General features: G+C 41.2%; 2 protein-coding genes across 2 annotated transcripts in view; both read left to right on the top strand.

Moving 5' to 3' along the window:
- The window catches only part of LOC140142984 (NADPH oxidase 5-like), a 29,798-nt gene extending 21,774 nt beyond the window's left edge, over positions 1-8,024 (top strand). The window contains exons 7-12 of the mRNA XM_072165009.1: positions 2,497-2,688; positions 4,935-5,067; positions 5,613-5,708; positions 6,460-6,594; positions 7,252-7,347; positions 7,873-8,024. Coding sequence (XP_072021110.1) covers positions 2,497-2,688; positions 4,935-5,067; positions 5,613-5,708; positions 6,460-6,594; positions 7,252-7,347; positions 7,873-8,024 — 804 coding nt within the window. The remainder of the gene's footprint in view (positions 1-2,496; positions 2,689-4,934; positions 5,068-5,612; positions 5,709-6,459; positions 6,595-7,251; positions 7,348-7,872) is intronic.
- A 934-nt stretch (positions 8,025-8,958) lies between these two features.
- LOC140142731 (uncharacterized) overlaps positions 8,959-11,512 on the top strand; it is an 11,273-nt gene continuing 8,719 nt past the window's right edge. Inside the window, exons 1-2 of the mRNA XM_072164725.1 lie at positions 8,959-9,017; positions 10,808-11,265. Coding sequence (XP_072020826.1) covers positions 8,960-9,017; positions 10,808-11,265 — 516 coding nt within the window. The 5' untranslated portion in view covers position 8,959. The remainder of the gene's footprint in view (positions 9,018-10,807; positions 11,266-11,512) is intronic.

The raw sequence follows: 11,512 nt of genomic DNA, 5'->3' as shown, positions 1-11,512 counted from the left end.
AAACGTCAAAAGTTACCTTCGAAAAATCAATTTGGACACAAATTACTAAGAAACCAGAAGGTCGGTAAACATTTAAAATGAAGCACACATGAAAGTTGACAAATCGAAGTATTTATCCCCTTCTAATCTTCTTTGAATCTGATTTTTCTTTCAAATGAGCAGAACGTCGTCTATTTCAGTACATATTTTTCACCAATTAAGCCGTATTCAGTTTTGCATGGTGGGCATGTATGTGAATTCGCAACTTTCATTGACATATGATTTGATAGCAAACATACAGGCCTTCGTTATGTACCAATATGGGCATTGGCATGAATGGCGGTGTTTCACAATACTGTCATGATGTCAAAGTGTATTCGTAGGTAACATTCGGTTACCGAAATTTACCTACGAATACTTGCTTTTATTGTTGACATCTCAGAAATATTTAAACGCAGGTTATTGAAACTTGGTAGAAATAAAGAGTGTATTACCCTGCACCTATTGCTTAACTATTGTTTACTATTCTCTCACTTTGTGGAAATGGCACAGCTTTTAACATGTATTCGGAGGTAATGCATATTTTTTACCAAACCTACCTTTGTGCCATTTAGAATTTCTGGCAGCTAAACACAATAATAAAGATGTCCGAATGCAATGCATTTCAAAATGTATTGGACATATCAAAGCTTGTATCAATTGCGCATTTATTAGTGATTTCCATTTTTTAATGATATATCTAGTGCTATGAAAAATTGTATTCGTAGGTAATGTAAAAAATACCACTCAAAAAATTATCACAAAAATTCATAATTATGTACAAATATGTGAAAAATTGAACAGGCAATCTTTGAATACACATCTTTCAGGAAATCAATTTAGATTCAATCCAATGACTTCTTTTCATAACTGATTTAGATGTTTTTAAAAATACTTTAAGAAATATTTTGAAAAAATGGGTAAAAATAGCATGTTTTGGGGTCTCTGTGTCTAAGTTTTTCACAGAAGGGGTCTTATTATATATGGCGCGAAGCGTATGATCAAGGCGAATAAACACAATACAAAAACGAATGCCAATTGATTAATACTTTTAAGTTATGGCCCTGAACATGCCGTGTACACTTTTCGTTGGATTCGACCATATGCGCACAGAAAATATAAATATCCCGGGATAAATATTCAATGTCTGTGACACTTTGAGACAAGCTGGGCCAACATTGGCAATCCCAATCTTGGACCAATCATGGGCCCATGAGCAAATGATATTGTTGTGATATCAGCAACTTATGTTGGGCCATTATAGAACATTCTACTATGGCCACCATCGGACCAATATCGCCATGTTATCAGGGGATATGAGATAAGAATCATTTATATTACAGACATTTGATAAATTATAAACGTTTTAACGATTTCAGGTAAATGATTCCAAATCTTTGGTCCTGTCAGTTTTCATTTTGTGAATTTCAGGTCGGTAATTTGATTATCTATTTATCTTGTATCATAAGTATGGACACTTTCTAAATCAGTGAATGCATGATCAAAATGATTGTGTAAGTAAACCGTTCTTGTACTGGTACATGTACATAAAAATGCCCACTTTGTCATACATCTCAAAAATGTTCAATGCGTTCCGGGGGGGTGGGGGTACTCAAGTTTGGTTTTGGTAGGGACGTGCTGCTGAGATTTTGGAAGTGGACCCATAAATGTACCAATTTTTCAAGAAATTTGGACCCATTGATATACCAAAAGTCAAAATTTTCGGCCAAATTTAACCAAAATTGTCTTGGTTTTTACAAATTTTTCCAAAATGTTGGGATAATTTTGAAAATTTTTGCTAGATTAAGGAAAAAAATGGGATGTTTTTTCGAAAAATTGAGAAAATTTTGAAAAAAGAACCCATTCATATACCAAAATAGGCTTTGAAAAAGGGGTCATTGATATACCAGAAGGCCGAAAATGCTACCCATGTTTGCGGCACGTCCCCGTATGGTCATTTGTACTGAGTACCCCCCCCCCCGGGAATGCGTTATTAATTATACTTTTCAACCAATGGTTTTGTGTGACACAAATAAGAACTGTTTGAGATTATTCTGAGAGCTCTCTTTTGAAGCTTGTTTTTTTCATTACATGTTCCTTTTCCCACAATACTATTCCATATGACAAATAGGGTAAAATAAGCGAGCAATATTATTGTTACAATGGATTTTTCGGTAAAAGGTGTTTGACCTTATTTAGAACGCCCAGGTTTCTGAAACATGTTTTACGAATATTATTTATATGGGGCTTCCATGTCAAATTTTCATCTAGTTATGCCAAGAAACAACCATCTAATTTATAATAATTATACGATTAACTTGAGCATTCGTTAGAATTTGTGAAAAGTGAAAATGTTGACCCAATTTTTTTTGTTCGATGTTTGATTGCCTATAGGACGATTTATATAGTAATTAAACTGTTATTTTCCCCTTGTGGGACACCGTACAAACGAATCTTACTTTGTACTTAATGTTTCAGATTTTCTCAGCTATGCATCTTCTCGCCCTTCCGTTCATCGTCTTGTGTGTTCTACACGCCAGAAACTTCTGGAGATGGATGCTTCTACCTGGCACACTATTTATCCTTGAGAAGATATGGAATAGCAAGTTGCTGAAGATAGCTCGCTATGGGAACACGTGTATTAAAGAGGCGCACCTGTTACCTAATGGGGTAAGATGATCTATCATGCATCTTCAAAATGAAGAATATTTGAATGGAGATGAGTTAAATTTTCAACTGGGCTCAACTGTTTCACTAGGTCACATCTTAAAATCCTGTCCATCAAAATGAACCAAAATACACACAGGATGTCTTCAATACTCTACTCTAAACATGTCAGTAACGATGCAGTTAGCATGGTTAGTGTCCAACCCAACTGACACAACTTCCAGCAAAATGCACTCAATTAACACAGAAAAGCTTCCTGGACCACATGTCTCACACTCCATTTGATGTGTGTAAAGCAATTGTAACCATGCAGTAGCGTAGCCAACCGGGGGGGGCGCAGAAAATGAAAAGAAAAGTGCCCTCTGACAAAAATGAAACTTGGGAAACTGAGGAGGGCAAAGGAAAAGAAAAAGGGCAAGGAGCCCCTTTTCTAGCAAAATTTAGGGCCAAAATAGTGTAAAACACAAATTTTTTTCGCGCTACGCGCGCACATTGTAACAATAAAGCCCTTTTCAGTCGGATAATGGGCGAAAATAGTGTAAAATACCATTTTTTTCGCGCTACGCGCGCACATCATTCCAATAAGGGCTTTTTGGGGAAGCTCAAAGACATTATAGTCTCTATGTAGTGTATGATGCAACTGCAATTTTTTTCGTCTGTGCCCCCGAAATTTTATTTTGCCCCACCTGACCAAGAAAGCTGGCTATGCCCCTGTAACCATGGTAACAGTAAAGTAAGTAATGGGGATACGCATCCTGCACAAGAACAAATAAACACAATGGGGAACGATTGCTCGCTACAAGAGGAAACTGAATATATTAAATAAGAAAGAATGAAATGTTTACCAACCCAAAGTGTTACAATTAAACATGACAACAAATAAACACAAATTCTGACCGGCACACCAACAAAAAAGCAAGGGAATGTGCCGGCATGGGAATCGAACCCACGACCTTCCAATCTCTAGATGGACGCCTTATCCATTAGGCTACCAGCTCCCACTGATAAACGGTGGTTAAAACTGGGTCTAATATCAACAGTCGTGGTATACAATACACACAATAACAGTTAATGTGGACTCCGACTTTCCTGTCTCAGGATTGCCTCACAAAAATAATATAACACTCGTACGTACCCAACGAACATAAACATACCCCGACACATGATACGCCCCGTGTGCCACAACACTCTCTCACGAACATGACGAATACTAGTACCTTCATTTGTTTTGACTTCTTCACGTGCCTTTATATTGGAGTAACTCCTCTGTGTGATTTTGGTTCAGTTTGATGGATAGATTTCCAAGATATGACCATGTAAATAGCAATTCGAATTTTAATGTGCACAACAGGCACATGTTATTTTATTAATCTTTGTGCATAAAAGACCTTTATGAAAGCTTCAAATAACAAAACAATTGAAATTGCAGCGATGTAGTGTCAATTTCTTTGAAATCGTCCAAAAACACAGGAAACTTTTGGTTTGGTTTAATCAAAACATTTACTAACATTAAACAACATTTTATAAAAATGTTGTCAAGATTTTAAAAATGGCGTCAAAGTTTGTTGTTAAATATTTTTTGCAAACTTTTTTGTCAACATATCACATGGTAGAATGTTTTGCAACGAGTTTTCAAAAATATTGATTTTTGCCATTTTGGTCAATCTACTTTGTCTGAAAATATACCCTTCATAACTAATTCCCATAACGTCTTCAAAATGTATGTTTTATCATTTGTTTTAAGTACTTCATTTTCATGATGCTTGTGTATCTAATGAACCCAATGCACCATTATTTTATTATGTACTGTTTTAAGTGCAATGGGCTATTCCAGAAAATAAGTGCACACCCCCTATAGAGGAGTAAATTTTCAATCAAAGAAATGTCCGGATTTCCAAGTTTGCTTTCTGAAAACGACTGGATTTCCAGTTACCAATGTTACTGGAAAAAGCTTGGAAATCCAATCAAATGAAGGAAAAATCACGGAAATGTTGAAAATGAGCTCTCATATTGAGGATTTCTGATTTTAACTATTTTTCTTCCGGATTTTTTTGCCTTTGGGCACTTTAAAAGTCTGGATTTCCAACAGTCACGAGTGGACAAAAAGTCCGGATATCCCAACTCCTCTATAGGGGGTGTGCATCTATTTTCTGGAATAGCCCAATAACAATTCAGAGTTTCAAATGTGCAACATTTTCAAATATCATGACAATGTTATTACGGTTGTAGTGATTCGTTTTCCCCCACAGGTTGTTCATATTGTGATGATGCGTCCAAAAAAGTTCAAATTCAAACCTGGTGATTACATCTTGATGCAGCTGCCAATGCTGTCTAAGTTTGAATGGCACCCTTTTAGCATCTCCAGTCCACCAGAGGAAGACGGTAAGAACAACCTATGAATACCTCACAGAGTTCTGGGAAGGGGGGGGGGCTGCCAATGCTGTCTAAGTTTGAATGGCATCCGTTTAGCATCTCAAGTCCACCAGAGGAAGACGGTAAGAACAACCTATGAATACCTCACAGAGTTCTGGGCAGGGGGGGGGGCTGCCAATTCTGTCTAAGTTTGAATGGCACCCTTTTAGCATCTCCAGTCCACCAGAGGAAGACGGTAAGAACAACCTATGAATACCTCACAGAGGTCTGGGAAGGGGGGGGGGCTGCCAATGCTGTCTAAGTTTGAATGGCATCCGTTTAGCATCTCAAGCCCACCAGAGGAAGACGGTAAGAACAACCTATGAATACCTCACAGAGTTCTGGGAAGGGGGGGGGCTGCCAATGCGGTCTAAGTTTGAATGGCATCCGTTTAGCATCTCAAGTCCACCAGAGGAAGACGGTAAGAACAACCTATGAATACCTCACAGAGTTCTGGGAAGGGGGGGGCTGCCAATGCTGTCTAAGTTTGAATGGCACCCGTTTAACATCTCAAGTCCACCAGAGGAAGACGGTAAGAACAACCTATGAATACCTGCTGTCTAAGTTTGAATGGCATCCGTTTAGCATCTCAAGCCCACCAGAGGAAGACGGTAAGAACAACCAATGAATACCTCACAGAGTTCTGGGAAGGGGGGGGCTGCCAATGCTGTCTAAGTTTGAATGGCACCCGTTTAGCATCTCAAGCCCACCAGAGGAAGACGGTAAGAACAACCTATGAATACCTCACAGAGTTCTGGGAAGGGGGGGCTGCCAATGCTGTCTAAGTTTGAATGGCATCCGTTTAGCATCTCAAGCCCACCAGAGGAAGACGGTAAGAACAACCTATGAATACCTCACAGAGTTCTGGGAAGGGAGGGGGGCTGCCAATGCTGTCTAAGTTTGAATGGCATCCGTTTAGCATCTTAAGCCCACCAGAGGAAGACGGTAAGAACAACCTATGAATACCTCACAGAGTTCTGGGAAGGGGGGGCTGCCAATGCTGTCTAAGTTTGAATGGCACCCGTTTAGCATCTCAAGCCCACCAGAGGAAGACGGTAAGAACAACCTATGAATACCTCACAGAGTTCTGGGAAGGGGGGCTGCCAATGCTGTCTAAGTTTGAATGGCATCCGTTTAGCATCTCAAGCCCACCAGAGGAAGACGGTAAGAACAACCTATGAATACCTCACAGAGTTCTGGGAAGGGGGGGGCTGCCAATGCTGTCTAAGTTTGAATGGCATCCGTTTAGCATCTTAAGCCCACCAGAGGAAGACGGTAAGAACAACCTATGAATACCTCACGGAGTTCTGGGAAGGGGGGGGGGCTGCCAATGCTGTCTAAGTTTGAATGGCACCCGTTTAGCATCTCAAGCCCACCAGAGGAAGACGGTAAGAACAACCTATGAATACCTCACAGAGTTCTGGGAAGGGGGGCTGCCAATGCTGTCTAAGTTTGAATGGCATCCGTTTAGCATCTCAAGCCCACCAGAGGAAGACGGTAAGAACAACCTATGAATACCTCACAGAGTTCTGGGAAGGGGGGGCTGCCAATGCTGTCTAAGTTTGAATGGCATCCGTTTAGCATCTCAAGCCCACCAGAGGAAGACGGTAAGAACAACCTATGAATACCTCACAGAGTTCTGGGAAGGGGGGGGGGGCTGCCAATGCTGTCTAAGTTTGAATGGCATCCGTTTAGCATCTCAAGCCCACCAGAGGAAGACTGCGGTAAGAACAACCTATGAATACCTCACAGAGTTCTGGGAAGGGGGTGGGGGGCTGCCAATGCTGTCTAAGTTTGAATGTCACCCGTTTAGCATCTCAAGCCCACCAGAGGAAGACAGTAAGAACAACCTATGAATACCTCACAGAGTTCTGGGAAGGGGGGGCTGCCAATGCTGTCTAAGTTTGAATGGCACCCGTTTAGCATCTCAAGCCCACCAGAGGAAGACGGTAAGAACAACCTATGAATACCTCACAGAGTTCTGGGAAGGGGGGGCTGCCAATGCTGTCTTAGTTTGAATGGCATCCGTTTAGCATCTCAAGCCCACCAGAGGAAGACGGTAAGAACAACCTATGAATACCTCACAGAGTTCTGGGAAGGGGGGGGGCTGCCAATGCTGTCTAAGTTTGAATGGCACCCGTTTAACATCTCAAGTCCACCAGAGGAAGACGGTAAGAACAACCTATGAATACCTGCTGTCTAAGTTTGAATGGCATCCGTTTAGCATCTCAAGCCCACCAGAGGAAGACGGTAAGAACAACCAATGAATACCTCACAGAGTTCTGGGAAGGGGGGGGCTGCCAATGCTGTCTAAGTTTGAATGGCACCCGTTTAGCATCTCAAGCCCACCAGAGGAAGACGGTAAGAACAACCTATGAATACCTCACAGAGTTCTGGGAAGGGGGGGCTGCCAATGCTGTCTAAGTTTGAATGGCATCCGTTTAGCATCTCAAGCCCACCAGAGGAAGACGGTAAGAACAACCTATGAATACCTCACAGAGTTCTGGGAAGGGGGGGGCTGCCAATGCTGTCTAAGTTTGAATGGCATCCGTTTAGCATCTTAAGCCCACCAGAGGAAGACGGTAAGAACAACCTATGAATACCTCACAGAGTTCTGGGAAGGGGGGGCTGCCAATGCTGTCTAAGTTTGAATGGCACCGTTTAGCATCTCAAGCCCACCAGAGGAAGACGGTAAGAACAACCTATGAATACCTCACAGAGTTCTGGGAAGGGGGGGCTGCCAATGCTGTCTAAGTTTGAATGGCATCCGTTTAGCATCTCAAGCCCACCAGAGGAAGACGGTAAGAACAACCTATGAATACCTCACAGAGTTCTGGGAAGGGGGGCTGCCAATGCTGTCTAAGTTTGAATGGCATCCGTTTAGCATCTTAAGCCCACCAGAGGAAGACGGTAAGAACAACCTATGAATACCTCACAGAGTTCTGGGAAGGGGGGGCTGCCAATGCTGTCTAAGTTTGAATGGCACCCGTTTAGCATCTCAAGCCCACCAGAGGAAGACGGTAAGAACAACCTATGAATACCTCACAGAGTTCTGGGAGGGGGGGGCTGCCAATGCTGTCTAAGTTTGAATGGCATCCGTTTAGCATCTCAAGCCCACCAGAGGAAGACGGTAAGAACAACCTATGAATACCTCACAGAGTTCTGGGAAGGGGGGGGCTGCCAATGCTGTCTAAGTTTGAATGGCATCCGTTTAGCATCTCAAGCCCACCAGAGGAAGACGGTAAGAACAACCTATGAATACCTCACAGAGTTCTGGGAAGGGGGGGGCTGCCAATGCTGTCTAAGTTTGAATGGCATCCGTTTAGCATCTCAAGCCCACCAGAGGAAGACTGCGGTAAGAACAACCTATGAATACCTCACAGAGTTCTGGGAAGGGGTGGGGGGCTGCCAATGCTGTCTAAGTTTGAATGGCACCCGTTTAGCATCTCAAGCCCACCAGAGGAAGACAGTAAGAACAACCTATGAATACCTCACAGAGTTCTGGGAAGGGGGGGGGGGGCTGCCAATGCTGTCTAAGTTTGAATGGCACCCGTTTAGCATCTCAAGCCCACCAGAGGAAGACGGTAAGAACAACCTATGAATACCTCACAGAGTTCTGGGAAGGGGGGGCTGCCAATGCTGTCTTAGTTTGAATGGCATCCGTTTAGCATCTCAAGCCCACCAGAGGAAGACGGTAAGAACAACCTATGAATACCTCACAGAGTTCTGGGAAGGGGGGGGGCTGCCAATGCTGTCTAAGTTTGAATGGCATCCGTTTAGCATCTCAAGCCCACCAGAGGAAGACGGTAAGAACAACCTATGAATACCTCACAGAGTTCTGGGAAGGGGGGGGGGGCTGCCAATGCTGTCTAAGTTTGAATGGCATCCGTTTAGCATCTCAAGCCCACCAGAGGAAGACGGTAAGAACAACTTATGAATACAGCTCAACTGATCATACTTTTCCTACATTCGACCTTGCATGATTTTTGAGTTGACACAGTCATGAAAATAACTATAGATACTTGAGAGACCATTAGTAGCCCAGTTCTGAACCTTTACATTGATCATTCATAACAATAGGTATCTGATGGATCAGTGAAGATAAGGGATTATACTATATCCGTAACCTTGATATTATAGTATATCTCGAGGAAAAAGTGCAATGGACATGTTTTCATTTTATGTTTCAAATATCCCGCGCATGAAAATTGAGTATTTAACCCAAAATGGAAAATGGAACAATTTATTGGAAATCAGAAATCTTTTTTCTGCACTGTATTATACCTAAATTAAGAAATTTTATAAATATTCAAAGAAAATATAGGTCATCCAAAAATTGTGATTTTTACACATTTTGGGGCAAAAAAGGAAAAATAAGCAAAAATATCAAAATCTGTTTAACAGCTTCATTCATCAAGTCATAACAAACGGCCTACATGCTTAATTTCTAATAAAATATTGAAATTGTGAAAAATATAGGTATTTATTGATTTTCATGTTTTTTTCTTGCAAATATGCTAATAATATGCAAATTATGAAATTGCAAAATAAAGTTTCTACATAGCATACATCTTTCAAGTGTGATGTTCAAAATGACAGACATCAAAAAGAGATTCGATGAAATGTAAAGGTGTAGTAACAATTTTGGCATGGACTGTCTGGTCAGGAAAAGTACGGTAAGTTGAGCTGTACCTCACAGAGTTCTGGGAAGGGGGGAGGGCTGGCGATTAAATCTAGATGCAGATGCCCAAGCTGTCCAAGTTTCAGTGACACTCGTTTAGTACCTCAAGTCCACCAGAGGAAGACGGTATAAAGAATACTTCACCAAGTATAAAGGCGGTATATTCTTAATGAATTACAACCAGATGCTTTGTTTTACTATAGGAGCAAACAGTTGCAATAAATGTCGGAGATAAAGAAACTATACTGCGCCCATAAAGTATCCGAACACTTAAAACAAAAGTATAAACGTAAATTATCCACGTCGAAGTCCTCTAAAGAATTTCATATCCTTTGCATATAAACTTTTCGCATAGAAGACAATCTCCAAAATGGTGCTCTTTCCCCTTTCACACAAATTATAATGGAAAACAGGCCTGCCTCCATACATTCCCTCTGTTTCCACTTGTTGTTTCATAAACCAATCTTCAGCAAGTCGATAGAAGAATACATTCCTTTCTTGGAAGAGGTACGCACTTCGAAGTATTCTAGATCTTCGCCGTTATTACTGGATAGTAGTATATTGACTACATAAGATATATGTCTGGTTCGCAAGTTCCTTTCTTCAGAGGACTGGAAGCATATTAAATAGCCTACAACAACACCTCATATAGTCACTGCCAAAAATCAATTTTCTTATATACTAAACACAAGAATATCCCGTTATATTAATTGCCAATTACTTCATTCACATCTTCACAACATAATATGATGTAATCTGGAAATTTGCAAGCCTAATTATCATGATTATAAACATTAACCTTTCACACTCATGTGGTATTTCCAAAATGATATCATATCCACTTCACATTCTCGGGGATTCCCCATCCATAAATAGTCCTGACTTTGTTTACTGTCATTATATACATAAAAATGAGAGGGGATTCCTAACTTTAAATTGTAAACAAAGATAAATGATCAACTTAAATTACTCGTGGCTAATCACACGCTGAATTGAACTAAAACCGTTTTGGTCAATATATTTTTTTAGATATATCATGTCATGTGCGCAGTCTTGGAGATTGGACCAAACGCCTTTACGATTTCTTCAATAATAACCCCAGCGAACCCACGCAAGAATACAGACTCCAAGAAGACGGACGGAAAAGTACATATCCTAATAAAGTCCGATTCTGTGACGATGTGAACCAGAATCAGACCAGCACCGAATTCTTCGACGAGGAAGCGGATAAATACTCGTGCGTTGTCAAGATGAATGGGGTTCCTGGCGGGACTGATAAGATCGAGGACGTCAAGGCTGCTGCTGATGATGATAAAAAGAGCCCTCTCCCGACCGGATTGTCCGAAGTTATCGAGGAGCAGAAGCATGACGACTCGGCAGATGACAGTGACTCGGTCATGACGACAAAGAGTCCGTTGCTGCTGGGTAAGAAATCTAAGGAAGCAGCTTCTAAGAGGAAGATATTCCAAGAGATGGGTGTTAGGAAGGTACGGCTCTATGGTCCGATTTCTCGAAGCTTGGCTAGTGTCAGGCTTTCTAAGCCAATAGGCTAGCCCTATCCATTGTATTTATTTTTGTAGGTGATGTATGATGTGAAATTGTAAGCACTGGTGGTATATATGAATAATTGGGCTTAAGCCTGATGGCTTAGGAAGCCTGACCTCTAGTCATGCTTCGAGAAACCGACCCTTATCATAAAGCATATAATACCAGCAGAATTCCATGTACAAGCAT

The sequence above is a fragment of the Amphiura filiformis genome, chromosome 20, assembly GCF_039555335.1.
Source record: "Amphiura filiformis chromosome 20, Afil_fr2py, whole genome shotgun sequence".
Taxonomy (NCBI): Eukaryota; Metazoa; Echinodermata; class Ophiuroidea; order Amphilepidida; family Amphiuridae; genus Amphiura; species Amphiura filiformis.
Note: the sequence above shows the minus strand (reverse complement) of the source record. Positions and strands in the feature narration are given on the sequence as shown.